At 36.1% G+C, this 15,216-nt stretch overlaps 1 protein-coding gene across 20 annotated transcripts in view; it reads left to right on the top strand.

Moving 5' to 3' along the window:
• The window catches only part of MYCBP2 (MYC binding protein 2), a 271,692-nt gene that overhangs the window by 171,196 nt on the left and 85,280 nt on the right, over positions 1 to 15,216 (top strand). For all 20 annotated transcript variants that reach the window (XM_079903236.1, XM_079903224.1, XM_079903221.1 and 17 more), the window contains 4 exons: positions 1,361 to 1,533; positions 2,963 to 3,107; positions 7,375 to 7,590; positions 12,625 to 12,680. In XM_079903236.1, the coding sequence (XP_079759362.1) occupies positions 1,361 to 1,533; positions 2,963 to 3,107; positions 7,375 to 7,590; positions 12,625 to 12,680 (590 nt within the window). The remainder of the gene's footprint in view (positions 1 to 1,360; positions 1,534 to 2,962; positions 3,108 to 7,374; positions 7,591 to 12,624; positions 12,681 to 15,216) is intronic.

The following is a 15,216-nucleotide window of genomic DNA, read 5'->3' as shown; positions in this document are numbered from 1 at the left end:
CCACGCACCTATGGCCAACTAATCTTGAGAAAGGAGGCAAGGATATACAATGGAGAAAAGACAGTCTCTTCAATAAGTGGTGCTGGGAAAACTGGACAGCTACATGTAAAAGAATGAAATTAGAACACTCCCTAACACCATACACAAAAATAAACTAAAGATGGATTAAAGAATTAAATATAAGACCATAGGAAGAACACTCTTTGCCATAAATCACAGCAAGATCTCTTTAGACCCACCTCCTAGAGTAATGGAAATAAAAACAAAAATAAACAAATGGGACCTAATGAAACTTAAAAGCTCTTTCACAGCAAAGGAAACTATAAACAAGACGAAAAGACAACCCTTAGAATGGGAGAAAATATTTGCAAACGAATCAACAAAGGATTAATCTCCAAAATATATAAACAGCTCATGCAGCTCAATATTAAAAAAAAAAAAAAAACAGCCAATCCAAAAACAGGCAGAAGACCTAAACAGACATTTCTCCAAAGAAGACAAACAGATGACCAAGAGTCACATGAAAAGCTGCTCAACATCACTAATTATTAGAGAAATGCAAATCAAAACTACAGTGAGGTATCACCTCACACCGGTTAGAGTGGGCATCATCAGACAATCTGCAAACAGCAAATGCTCTCGGGTATGGAGAAAAGGGAACTCTCTTGCACTGTTGGTGGGAATGTAAATTGATACAGCCACTATGGAGAACAGTATGGAGGTTTCTTAAAAAACTAAAAATAGAATTACCATATGACCCAGCAATCCCACTACTGGGCATATACGCAGAGAAAACCATAATTCAAAAAGACACATGCACCCCAATGTTCATTGCAGCACTATTTACAATAACCAGGTCATGGAAGCAACCTAAATGCCCATTGACAGATGAATGGATAAAGAAAATGTGGTACTTATATACAGTGGAGTATTAGCCATAAAAAGGAACGAAATTGGATCATTTGTAGAGACATGGATGGACCTAGAGACTGTCATACAGAGTGAAGTAAGTCAGAAAGAGAAAAACAAATATCGTGTATTAACACATATATGTGGAATCTAGAAAAATGGTACAGATGAACCAGCCTGCAAGGCAGAATTAGAGACACAGAAGAAACGTATGGACACCAAGCGAGGAAAGCGGGGTTGTGGGGAGGTGGTGGTGGTATGAATTGGGAGATTCGGATTGATGTATATACACTAACATGTATAAAATAGATAACTAGTAAGAACCTGCTGTATAAAAAATAAAATTCGAAAAAAAGTCTGTTATATGATACAAGAATATATATATATATATATAAAATAAATTAAAAAAATAAACAAAATGTTTATACAAATGTTCTCTTTTATCCAACAGGTGTGCAAAACCCATTCTGGTATTCTTGGAAAGGGTTTAGCACTTTCTCATTCACCAACTATATTGGAGGCACTAGAAGGAAACTTACCACTTCAAATCCAAAGCAATGAACAGTCCTTTCTGGATGATTTTATTGCTTGTGTCCCAGGATCAAGTGGCGGAAGGCTTGCGAGGTAATGTATATTCAGTACTACAATGACTTCCTTTCAGGGCTTGCCTCAGTCTTCATTTCTGAAGAGAAATGAGAGGGGAGCCGTTAGGATGTTACAGTGCTGCCTAAGATAATCTAGTTTATGTGTTTTGGACTTGCCGAAGTATAAAATGGTAGTTAATATTTCAAAGTATTTTAAAAATATATAATAGTTGTTAAAAATATGTAGAACACCAGGTAAAATTGAGAAGTCTGTGTACTTGATGGTAGTATTTAATATCTGTACTAAACTCCTAAGTCTATCCCTATATTTATTTTAATATGAGTTTTTTCCAAATCTACAATTAATGCAAATATAAATTTAGAATTTAAATTAAATCATTTGAGGTTATGGAGTTCTCATTTATTTTGTTGCTGTCTGCTTTTTTGTGAAGATGAAAACAAATATGCTGACTTGTGATTTTACTAGTAAATATAGAAATCTGACTTCTTTCTGGCTTTAATTTTAAAACTACAGAGATTACTCTTTAGTTTTTAAAAACCAAAATGGTGATTGGAGAAGAATAGAAAATCTTTTAAGTCAGCCTCCGTGCTATCTTTATGGACTTTTTATGTAATGCATGGCAGAATTACTCATTACTCATCTCATAGGACAACTTGAATGTAGATCATGGATATGATGATCATGAATTCAGGCATGGATATCACAAAGTACAGAAAATAGGCCAAATTTACATGGAAGAGAGGGTAGTAAGGGAAGGTAGTTAAGAAATTGTGTAAAGAGAAGCAGCCGCATAGCACAGGGAGATCAGCTCGGTGCTTTGTGACCACCTAGAGGGGTGGGATAGGGAGGGTGGGAGGGAGACACAAGAGGGAGGGGATATGGGGATGTATGTATACGTATAGCTGATTCACTTTGTTGTACAGCAGAAACTAACACACCACTGTAAAGCAGTTATACTCCAATAAAGATGTTAAAAAAAAAAAGAGAGAAGATAGACAACATATCTTTAACCTGCTTGCTCTCCAGCCAGCAGAATGTCACTTCTGTCCCTGCTTTGACAGACACCCTGCTCTTTTCCAGGCTTTCAGTTTGGCAAATTCAGCAGGCCTCCCTTAAAGAGTGTATTTGGGACTTCAAAGTATATGCAACTTAAATTCATTTTCTTGCTTATTTTAAATCAGCTATAGTTAAAATTTCAAATTTCCTGATTTTAAAATTATTTCTATTTTATTTGTAATCATCAGAAATCTTATATGCTTCAGCATATTTTTTAATGAATTTGTCAATAACTATTTCCAAGGGATACACTTGTGGTCATTATCACTGAATCAGAAATGAAGATACCATTTTAGCGTTTTGTTTGATACAAGTTTTATTCATTTGGCTTAGTTTCATGTTAATCATTGAAGATGTTGATGAATGTTTGGTTTTTTTCATTTACTGCTAGGTGGCTTCAGCCAGATTCCTATGCTGATCCTCAGAAAACATCTTTGATTCTGAATAAGGATGATATTCGTTGTGGTTGGCCTACCACCATCACTGTTCAAACAAAAGACCAGTATGGGGATGTGGTACACGTTCCCAACATGAAGGTAATTATATTGGGATTGTATTAGACAACTATGTACTGACTGTTGTAACTAATAAAATTTTAGAAATGGCCAGTGCTTAGAGTCCACATGCAGTACCCTCTTTAGATATACGTAATGAAGGAAGCCAAAAAATTGTTTAAATGGCTTGTTTATATTAATCAGTACTCAGCTTTCCAAGGTATCTATTTTTTGGTTTGTTTTTTTACATTTTGCTAGGTGCTGTGGTGATTCCAAGGAAGGATAAGAAAGTGTCCGTACAAAGAGTGCTAAGCACACAGAGGGAAGGCCATTAATACATAAGTGACTGAATAAATCAATGGAAGAATACATTTTAAAATTTTGTACCTATCTTTTAAAAGACTCAAATACATTTTGCATTTGGTACTGTTGAAACAAGCTTTAAAATATAATATTGATACTTATACATAAATTTGGATTGTAAAAGAATGAGGATTGGAACTAGTCATGTGCTATATTGAAGGATATAGTTCTTTGGATACCTTTTCCCTGAAACATGAATTAATAATGACATTTCAGAGCATATTGTAATGCATGATATTAAGTCGTTTGTGATATAATCTATTAATTAAATATCTTATTTTAAACTTTTATTATATTTCTGAAAATAGTCAATATTGAACGAAAATTTGTATAGGCAATCCCTAGCCGCCCCTGCCCCCCAAAGTTGTATTACAAAGTGATTTGGTTGTTTGGAACTTAGAGTTGATTAAGCCACAAAATCTTTTTTACTCACAGAGCAGCTGATTTTACCTCAATATTACTTTTTTTTTTTAAGACTTTTTTGATGTGGACCATTTCTTTTTTTCTTCTTTTTTTTAAAAATAAATAAATTTATTTATTTATGGCTGCATTGGGTCTTCGTTGTTGCACGCAGGCTTTCTCTAGTTGCAGCAAGCGGGGGCGACTCTTCACTGCAGTGTGCGAGCTTCTCATCACAGTGGTTTCTCTTGTTTCAGAGCATGGGCTCTAGTGCTTGGGCTTCAGTAGTTGTGTCACACGGGCTTAGTTGCTCTGCAGCATGTGGGATCTTCCCAGGCCAGGGCTCGAACCCATGTCCCCTGCATTGGCAGGCAGATTCTTAACCACTGCACCACCAGGGAAGTCCCAGAACTATTTCAACTACTTGATTTATACCATGAAGAAGCACAGTGCCACTGGAGCCTCTAACTTGACTCATAGTAAAAAAAGACACAAGACATATAGTTCACATGTCTTAAGACCAGTAAGTAAAACTGTATGGAAAAGTATTTGACCCTGATACTAAACAAAAATCAGGCTCTTCACCAGTGGCTTTCAAAGTTTTGGCCATGACCCCCAGCAAGGATTTGCATTATGACCCAAACGTACATATATAGCGTGGAAGAGTATGTACTCTTAGTTACATACAATATATATAATACACATTCATACAGTATGCTGCACTCTTATATTTTCCCTTATATCTTACTTTTTAAAGGAAGATCACACCCCATCAAAGTGATTTCAGGCCCGCTAAGAATTACTCTTTAGAATGCAAAAAGCATCACAGATTATAAGAAAAAAATTGAACAGAGAAAAAAGTAATTCTGAAAGTGATACAAAAAATCACTCCACTCAAGGACAGAGTTTTGATCACAATACAATATACATTAATATATTAAGGGGTTTGTGTATTCACTGATGAATTTCTCACTTAAGTGTATGTAGTGAGTTGTTAAATCCAGTCTTTGAGCCCACAGTAAGTTCCTTATTCATGTGACTATGTTGTAGTTACCATTTTCCAGGTAGGCATAACATTTCATTTCTTTTTAATGTTTATACTGTTATGCCTATAGTGTATCTTCAGCTGTATTTTCCTGTGTTTCCACCTTGCTTTGTTGTCTCTTACTCCATTCTGGTACCTGGGTTGTTTACATCTTACATTTCAGAGTCAGACTTTATGCTTTATCTTTTGTTCTCCTCTTTGGGTTCTTTTTTTTTGCGGTACGCAGTCCTCTCACTGTTGTGGCCTCTCCCATTGCGGAGCACAGGCTCCAGACGCGCAGGCTCAGCAGCCATGGCTCACGGGCCCAGCCGCTCCGCGGCATGTGGGATCCTCCCAGACCGGGGCACAAACCCATGTCCCCTGCATCGGCAGGCGGACTCTCAACCACTGCGCCACCAGGGAAGCCCTTTGGGTTCTTGTTTTAGCCACATGATCTTTCTTTACTTCCTCTTTTTTTTTTTTTTTCCTACATATTTTGCTTCTTGAGGGTGAGAAGCCCTAAATCTCTCACTCAGTATGCTCAAGTTCATATCAGATTTATGTCTAATTTAGAAACCGTATCTAGGAAACTCCAGTAAATACTATTTAGGAAAAGTGATTTGCATACCTCTTGATGTTTAATTTATTATATCACATTATCATATTAGCTGAAAACAAAATTAGTTCAATCTGTTTTGTTTTCAGCCTGATAGCACATGAAGTTTTAGGAGCATTTTAGACTTCTCAGAAACTGTTGAAGTATCCTTATGTAGTAATAACCAATTATTTGGAACAAAGAAGTTGGTTTGCAGGTAATATTTCAGTGAGATCCAGAATCCTTTTTAAAGCAGCAAGTGTTATTGGGTTTTTTTTTAACTTATAAAATGATTATTCCAAGGAAATCTTATTTAATGAAAAGAGAAACTTGTGTAGGAAATAAAAGAATAACAAATTTTACAAAGAAGCACAGTTTATGAAAGAAAGCAGAATGGTTATCATTTTATATCTCAGTACTCCTAGAGTATGAAATTATTCAGTGATTTACTTCAAGGTTCGTAGAACATAGGCAGATGTACTTCTGCTGTTAATTTACTTAGGGTAAATATAGTTGTTTAAAGAAAGATTAAATCAAAGTAGTACGTATAAAAATAGTGGCTATAATTTAAAATCAAACGTCTTAGAATTTGGAAGTGTTTGCTTTTTTTTCCTTTTTATTACATTTAAGTTTAAAACTTTTAATGGTGGCAATGTATATGAGCTGAAGAATTTTACCATGTATCTTTAAACTTCTGTGTTTTAAATGTAAGATGGGTTTTTAATATTTTCAGAGCATTATATCAACCCAAATACTGATTTCTCATAACCCCAACTAAAGATTGTGGTTATTTAATGGAATGTATTTGCTAGCTACACTTAACTTTATATATAGACACTAAGAGTCTCAAACTACTGACTCCCTAGAATGGCATTAATAAGAATAATACACGTTAAAGACATTCCACATTTCTGGGGTGTCTCTCAATTACTTAAGTAATATTGTCACTTTCTTTTATGCAAACCTTTCTATTTCTGTGAAGAGCTTGATGTTGAATTAGCTGTTCTTGCCAACCACAAAAGTAGTGTCTGAAAAGAACAGAAGAAATTTTGGGTGACTCTCAGAATGATAAAGAGCTAAAGTGGTATTTAAATTGTTTGTAACTTTGTGGTTGCCTAGGGATTGAGTGTATTTTGCCAATGCATAAACAAATAAATAACAATAAAATGTTTTGTTATAATTCCTGGAAAGTATTTCTGAATATTGTTTATGAGACAATTTATACTTTCAGTGTTTTAAAATGCCTTAGGAAGTCTGTTCTTTGCATCTCTACAGTAAAGTATAGATAAAAGATATCCCCATATTATTGTTGAAGAAGCTGAGTTGGAAAGTTTAATTATCGATAGGTTGCTTAGCTCTAGTAGTTTGTGTTGGTGACAAAACTATCTAATAGTACTCTTTTTGCAGAGTAAATAAACATCTTTAAGTTTTAGGTATAAGATTTGTTTTATTAGCTGTTAATTTCTAAGATACCTATCAATGGAGTACTTTTTCTTCTGCAAAACGGTATGGCTAAAATTGAGATCAGTGCTTTAAAATATGTGAAGATTGCTGGCAAGTATTTATACCTGAATTACTGGATAAAATAATTTAATGTTAGTCCCTGCAAGAATGCAGATTCGTTTGACTATCCTTTCCTGGACTTTATTAATGGCGGCCTTTGTTTTTATTTTGTGTTTTGATATTTTTGATTATTTATTCCCAAAAACAAGGCCTCTCTTTTACACTGTGTCCAGGATCCCTATTGAGGTGGAACCATCTTGATCATTCTGGCAATGTTAAATAATCTTTGAAAGGAATGCCCAAGAGGGACTAGTGGTAACAAAATGTATAGAATTGTGAGTTTATAATTGTGTAAATTGCTTCTTTTGATGTGTTACGGACAGTTATATAATAATAACATTTGGTTTTTATAATATCATGGTTAGGTGGAAGTGAAAGCCGTTCCTGTTTCTCAGAAAAAAACATCTTTACAACAAGAGCAAGTAAAGAAACCTCAAAGAATTCCTGGCAGTCCTGCAGTAACAACTGTACCTTCTAATACTGACATGACTTTTGGTGGGCTGGCATCACCAAAGCTGGATGTTTCATATGAACCAATGATAGTGAAGGAGGCTCGATATATTGCCATAACAATGATGAAGGTAATTTGTTTTACTTATCAGAAAAATTTTATTTTTTCACCATTCATTCATTTAACAGACATTTCAGTGATTCAAACTCAGATACAAATCACAGGTCTAGAGAGTTGTTGACAGATGTCAAATTTGCAATGTGTTTTTAAGGATAATGTTATTTTCCTACAAAGAGGATTTTCATTTGTTCTTGGCAGAAGTCTAGAGAGGTTTCCAGTTGTAGATCAAGTTAATTCAATCAGAGATTGAGATGTTTGGAAACTGGATTTCATTTCCTGCAAACGTACTTGTCTATTTTCAATTTACCAGTACTCCTAGGACATAGCCCTTCAGGGATTCAGAGTTTACCTAGGTCCCCTTTAACTTTGGGTTCTTCCAAATGCCAGGCTCATCTCTTTGGGTTTCTTACTTCTTTAGGCTTTTTACCTCTTTGGTGCCTTTAGACAGATTTAAAAAAAAAATTTTTTTTTTGTCCAGCTTTTTTAGTTATCTTTAGAGGCAATGTTAGTCTAAATTATCAAGATGGTTGTTACTTGAAATAGAAATTAGGAATTATGCTATTTTCAGAGAGCAGTGGTGAGCCATTGAAGGCTTTCAGTTGGAGGAATGGCATGATTAGATTTGTGTTTTATAAAGATCATGGTGGAATATGGAGAATGTAGTTGGGAGGATAATCAAGAGACATGGTTTGGTTTAAGTCTCTTTAGGAGACTGTTGACTTAATCTGGTGAGATATACTGATCCCTTGGACTAGAGAGTTGTCAATTAGGGTAGACTCAAGAGATATTTAGGATAGATTAAGACTTAGTGGCTAATGGATATGGGGTAAAGAGAAAGGTAGGAAATAAAAAATGGAGTTCACACTTTGAGCTTGAGTAGTGAGATTGATAATGTTGGAGAAGGGGCAGATTTTGCTTGAGGAAGATAAGAGGTCCAGCTTTTGATGTGATAAGTTTTAGATATCTCTGAAATATCCATGTGAGGATATATAAAAAGAAGTTGGAACTACAAACCTGAAGTGATCAGTCTTACCTCAAGAAATGAATTGGAGAATCATCAGTACTTGTATTACTCATGAAATTATGGGAACAGATGATCTCTATCTAACGTGGTGAGAGGAGAGGGAAGTTCCAGGACCGGGTCCTGAGGAACATCAATATCAGTGATTCTCAAACATTTGTCCACATCAGAATCATCTGGAGCTCTTATTTATTTATTTTTCTTTTTAAAATAAATTTATTTTTGTCTGCATTGGGTCTTCATTGCTGTGCACGGGCTTTCTCTAGTTGCGGCGAGCCAGGGCTACTCTTCATTGTGATGCGTGGGCTTCTCATTACAGTGGCTTCTCTTGTTGCGGAGCACGAGCTCTAGGCACGCAGGCTTCAGTAGTTGTGGCACGCGGGCTCGGTAGTTGTGACTCGTGGGCTCTAGAGCACAGGCTCAGTAGTTGTGGTGCACGGGCTTAGTTGCTCCACGGCATGTGGGGTCTTCTCACACCAGGGCTCGAACCCATGTCCCCGGCATTGGCAGGCAGATTCTTAACCACTGCGCTGCCAGGGAAACCCCGTGGAGCACTTATTTAAAACGGAGATATTCCTACCATCCAAAGATTTAGATTCAGTAGGTCTGAAAAGAGGTTCCAAAATTCACGTATAAAACAAATATGCAGAATGATTCAGGTTCAAAAGCTATACTTTGAGAAATATTGATTTACAAGACAGATAAAAAAAAAAAAGAAATGAAAATGGAAACAACATTGGCGAGAATACTAGCCAAAGGGCTAGTACAAAGTAGGACACCAGCTCTTACCTTTGCCACTTTTCCCCCCATGTTGCATATGGCAACTCCTTTCATCCTCATAACAACCCTATAAATGACTATTTCTTATTCCCATGTTACACATGTGGAAACTGAAGCACAGAGAGGTTGAATAACTTGCCCAAGGGCACACAATGACAGAGAGTCTGATTCCAGATTTGATTTTCCTACTTCCCCCAACTACCTTATGCCATGTCCTGAAAGTCACAGAAAGCTGTTTAAGACGGGTTAACAATGTTAGGCTGCAGAGTGAAGTCTTGAAAGGATCTAGCAGTGATCAGTGATCTTGGCAGGAGCAGCTTTAGAGACATAGTCAGTTGATTAATTTGTAGATGAAGAAGAAGTGAAGATAGCTAAAGACAAAACGAATGTAGGTAAGTCTTTCAAGGTGTTTGGTTATAAAAAGGAACAGAGGAAATGGGATTGAGTGAAGGCTTTACAGTCTGAGACTGAATATAGAAAGACATGTTTTAATACTGAAGAGGAGACAATTGAGAAGAAGGGAACAATGTAGATACTCCAAGAGATAATAATAGTATCTGTTGCTCAGGTGGAGGGATTGGCTGTACATAGGAGGAGTATTGCATCTTTCACTGTACCAGGAGAGGGAGAAGAAAAGAATTAATACAATTGCTAATAAATTTGTAGGTTGTGCAGCAAAGAATTATTTATGATAGCAATTATATGTTTTAGATTGGAGATTGGAGTGATTAATCTTAGGGTCAAGATTTTGAAACAAAGGGAAAAAATGAAATAGTCATTGTAGAGAACGGAGAGAAACTGATCAGAAAAGACTTATCAGACATCCTTGGAGAATCAGTTGAATTGAAGATCCTGTATTAACAGTGCAGCATGAGTCTTATGAACGTGAATAAGATAATCATTTGGATTGAGTCGGCATGGACCTTGTGCCAGATAGTTCAACAAAAGAGCAGTGACTGAGAAGGAAGTTGAGCATATGGTGGTTAAAGAAAAGACAGCGGAACCCAGCTGGTTTGGAAGGGAAAATAAAAGTGGATTCAGAGAGAGAAATTTAAGGAGGTGAGAAGGACTAGAAATCTAAGAATAGATATGGTAGGAGTTATAGAGGCAGAGAATGGAGCAGGCCATTTTATTTTGGTATCAGAGATTGAACAGTTCTGAGTAACATCACAGGTCTGTGACTTTTAGTCCGAGTGGCTGAAACAAAGTTGAAGTTGAGATTATTGAGGTTGAAGAAATAAAGGAACTGAAAAGCTAGAGTTTTGATGCGTTGTCCATGATTAAAGAATTTGAAGCTAAATATTCTCATTCATTTCAACTTTTTTTTAAGAGATTTAGTTTCTGGACTCCTTACCTCCCTAATTATTCTTTTAGTTTCCTATGAACATACTTAGGTTTGTGTAATTTCTTTTGAAAATCTAGTTACCAGAACTGAATTCAGTATTTCAGGAATGTTCTGAGAGGCCCAGGTTAAGGCAGTTAACAGAATACCATTTCCAAACTGTCTCTTTGAGATATTAATTCACATTCCAGGAAAGGGGATTCTCTTATATCAACCATTCACAGATACCGTGTGCTACCCAGTAGTGAACTAAATATGGTGGAGGATGTAAAAGTGAGATATGATCTATCCTTTCATTGTTAAATAGAATAATATGTATTTGAGGGAAATTGTTGGAGTAGAAAACCCATTGTACTGTGAATCTGGAAACTTGAGTTTTCCTGCTGTTAACACCGTTGTAATCTCGTTAGACTTACCCTGAAATTGCATTTTCCTCACTTGGAACTTTTTAGTAGGTGACAGAAGCTAGGTCATTTCTAAATCACTTTCATGAAAATAGCGAGGGTGGGGTGAAGGAAGGGGGCTTGTGAGTGGTGTGGGTGTGCTTCTCTTTGCTGCAAGTATAGTAGTAGTTAGAAATGAATGAGCAATTGGAGAACTTTACCTGAACCTTGAAAGGTTAATTTGGAATTGCTGCAGGAATATAAAAGTATTGGAAATAATGCGACAAGTTTCATGTACCTACAACCCATTTTTATCTTTACATTTCACCAAACTTTTTCAGATCTTTTTGTTATTTCTGTTAAGAAACAGATTGTTAACAGTACAATTGCAACCCTCTGTAAACCCTTCTCCCTGGACCCATTCCCATCCCTTCCCTAGAGGTAACCACTGTCCTGAAGGTAATTAATGGTTCTTCTTCCCCAGATACATTTTTTTGTATTTTACTGAGTACAAATTAATCTATAAGGAATATAGTATTTAGAATTTTGTGTATTTTTCAGAAGCTTATAAAAATGGTATCATACGCACCCATCACTTTGCAAGTGTTTGTCCAACATTGTTTTTAAGGTTTAGTCATGTAGCTGTAGTGCATTCAGTTTATCTGCTTTGAAGTATTCCAATGTATTACTGTTCCATAATTTGTTCATTCCCCTACTGATGGGCATTTAGGTTGTTTCTAGTTTTTTTCACTACTGTAAATTGTATTGAAATAAACATCCTCGTATATGTCCCCTTTTGCACATGAGCGAGAGTTTTTCTAAGATATATATCTAGAAGTGGAACTGCTGGATAGTAGGACATACCTGTCTTCAGCTATATTAAATATTGCCAAAATTTATATGCCCATGAGCAATGTATCAAAATGCTAGGTACTTCATGTTCTCACCAGCATTTGTTTCTTACCAGCACAACTTGATGACTGGGATAGGATCATCTTGTTGTTTTAATTTGCATTTTCTTGATCCGCAGTCTAGTTGAATAACTTTTCAAATGTTTATTGGCCTTTCAGATTTCCCTCTTCAGTGACTTGCCTTTACTCACTTTTCTTTTGTGTTGTTTCTGTCTTTTGTATTGATTTGTTCTGTATATATTATGGATTCATATCCCGTTAAGGTTAAATGAATTACGAATCCCCTTCTCCCAGGTGAAGGCTTAACTTTGCCATTTCTTTATAGTGTCATTGTTTTGGAGAAATTTAAAATTTTAATGTGCTCAAAACATACTATCTTTTTCTTGTTCTGAATTTGTTGATGTTTTATTTGTTACATCTATGTCTTTAACACACCTAGAATTTATTTTTGTAAATGGTGTGATGTAGGTAATTGAGTTTTTTCTTTTTCTCCTGTATGGATAACCAGTTGTCTCAGCCTCAGCACCACTTATTGAATGTTCTATCAGTGCGTTAGTTAAGAATGTTTCTAATGATTTTGTGATTCTTGCTCATCTCTTTCTTAAAGGTTTATGAAAATTACTCATTTGAAGAACTGCGTTTTGCATCACCGACTCCTAAGAGGTGAGGATCATTTTTTCAAAGCGTAGCCAAAACATGTGTTGCCAACTGCTTATAACTAAGATCACCCTGTGTTCCAACCTTATTTTCTATAAATAAATATAGGATTTAAAAATTCCTGGTAGAGATTTTTTTTTTTTAACATCCTTATTGGAGTGTAATTGCTTTACAATGTTGTGTTAATTTCTGCTCTGTAACAAAGTGAATCAGCTATATGTATACATATATCCCCATATCCCCTGGTAGAGATTTACAACAGGTTTTATAATGTGTAGATTCACAGGTAGAATGTACTTAATATTGAACTATAGCACTGCCAATATGTTACATAATACTAAGGTAATAAAGAAATAACTAGTAGCTAAAAGTATATAAATTGGCTTGTAAAACATTGGTTAGTTTGTTTTTTCTCTTTTTGTTTCCCTCTCTCCTTCACCTAATGAGTGGCAGAGCGATTTCAGTGTATGTTGTATTTGTATTTTCAGTTATGAAGTCCTTTATTTTTAAGCCCCTGGGTAATTCTTTTAACTCCAGATTGAAGCAGATTTTCTGAAACAGAGTTTTTGGCTTACTATTTTATTTGCTTGTTAGGAGAAATACTTTTTAAAACAGTTGCTTGGAAAAACTTATTAGATGGATTGTACTTTAGACAGACCACCTCCATAGAATTTAGAAAAAGCTCTGAAGTGAATCTGAAACAGCATAAGTACTTGTATTTATCATATATCAATGACTTATTAGAAATTAACAGGTTACTATGACTTTACTCTGGTACGTATGCAAAGTAGAGTTTTAATGCACAATCTAGAAAGTGTTCTGCCAAAATAGCGAAGTTTTGAGAATGTATCTTTGTCTAGGAATAGGGAAGTAGCATTTTGTCTCTGGCTTAGTTTTAATTACAAAATGTCCGTTCAGTGGAAGCATATGACTTTTGTAAACTAAATATGGACTCTGTAGGTTTATAGCATGTTAAATAAGAACAAATTAGCCATTTGCCAATAAATAGGTTTTTCTATGCATTGGGCATTTTAAACTCAATTTTAAAAGTCTCTTGTCAAAGTGAATGCATTTATTATTTCAGCAAATAATATTAGGCATCTACTCTGTGGAAAGCACTGGGATATTTCTATGAACAAGATAGAGAAGGTGCTGGTTCTCATGGCAGATACATTCCTGTGGAGAAACAAACTATAAGTAAACTACATAGTAATAATAAATAAGGGTATTTGATAGAGAGTGATGGGGATGGGATAGGTCACCAAAGTATTGGATGACAGGAGAGGGCTGTTTGAGGAGGCGTTACTTGAGTGGAGAGCTAGATGGTAGTTGGTTGTGTAAAGATTTGGGGAAGTTCAATCTAGGAAGAGGAAATCTGGGGTAGATGGAGCTTGATGTCTTTGAGGAACAGAAAGTGGGGCTGGAGAATAGTGAGCAGGAAAGAAAATGGTGGAAGATGAGATCAGAGAACCAGGCGATTACATAGGGACTGGTAGGCTGTGTTAAGTTTGAGTTTTCTTGTAAGAAATTTATTTGGAGGGCTCTTAGCAGGAGAGTGATATAATCTGATTTATAGTTTTAAAAAGATCATTGTGGCTGCTCTCTGAAGAATGAAATTCAGGGGAGCAAGAGTGGGAATAGAGAGATGAGTTAGCGACTCTAAGGTGGCTTGGACTAGCGGTGGAAGGGCCTTAGCGGTGGAAGTGAAGAGGGGGTGGATGGATTCGGGATATACTTAGGAGGTGAAGCCAACAGCCTGCTGCTACAATGAAATGGGAGGTGAAGGAAAGAGAAGATCCAAGAGTGAATGTAAGTTTCTTCAGCTTCAGCAGCAGGATAGATTATCCAGCAGAAGAGGGGTTTGCCAAGATTGGCCGGCAGACCCAACCAGGCATGTCTTTGTAAAGTCATATTGGAACACAGCCTTTCTCATGAGCCTATGTATCGTCTGTGGCTGTTTTTACACTACAGTGACAGAGTTAAAAAGTTGTGACAAAGACTGCTTGGCGCAGTAGACTAAAATACCATTACAGAAAATGTTATTGACCCCTGGTATCATGATTTTTGTGAGGATCAAAAAGTCTGAGAAATGAGCAAGAGTGTTTTGTTTTGCTGGGTGCTGGGGTTAGGAGGAATAATAATCCTTCTTTGGGTATATTAAAATTGAGATGCCAAGACGCCTCTTAGTTATGCAAGTGGGGATATTTCCAGGGCAGCGGGAAATACCAGTTCGAAATTCAGGGGAGAAATAAATGTTTGAGTCATCTTTATACATATGGTATTTAAAACTGAGGAATGGATGACTGGTCAACTAGAGAGATGACACTGAAAGAAAAAAGAAGATCTAGACACAAATCCTGGGGCATTCCATAAGTTAAAGGGTGCTCAGAAAAGGGAGAGCCAACAAAACACTGAGAAAGAATGGCCGGTGAGGTACAAGAAAAACCAGAAAAATGTTGCAGAAGCAAAAAAAAAGTTTTTTCAAGAAAGGAGGAGTTGTCAGTTGTTATCAAATGCTACTGAGAGATTGCTGAGGATGAAG

Source organism: Stenella coeruleoalba (genome assembly GCF_951394435.1).
Source record: "Stenella coeruleoalba genome assembly, chromosome: 18".
Taxonomy (NCBI): Eukaryota; Metazoa; Chordata; class Mammalia; order Artiodactyla; family Delphinidae; genus Stenella; species Stenella coeruleoalba.
The sequence above is the reverse complement of the archived record's forward strand: the minus strand, read 5'-3'. Positions and strand labels throughout refer to the sequence as shown.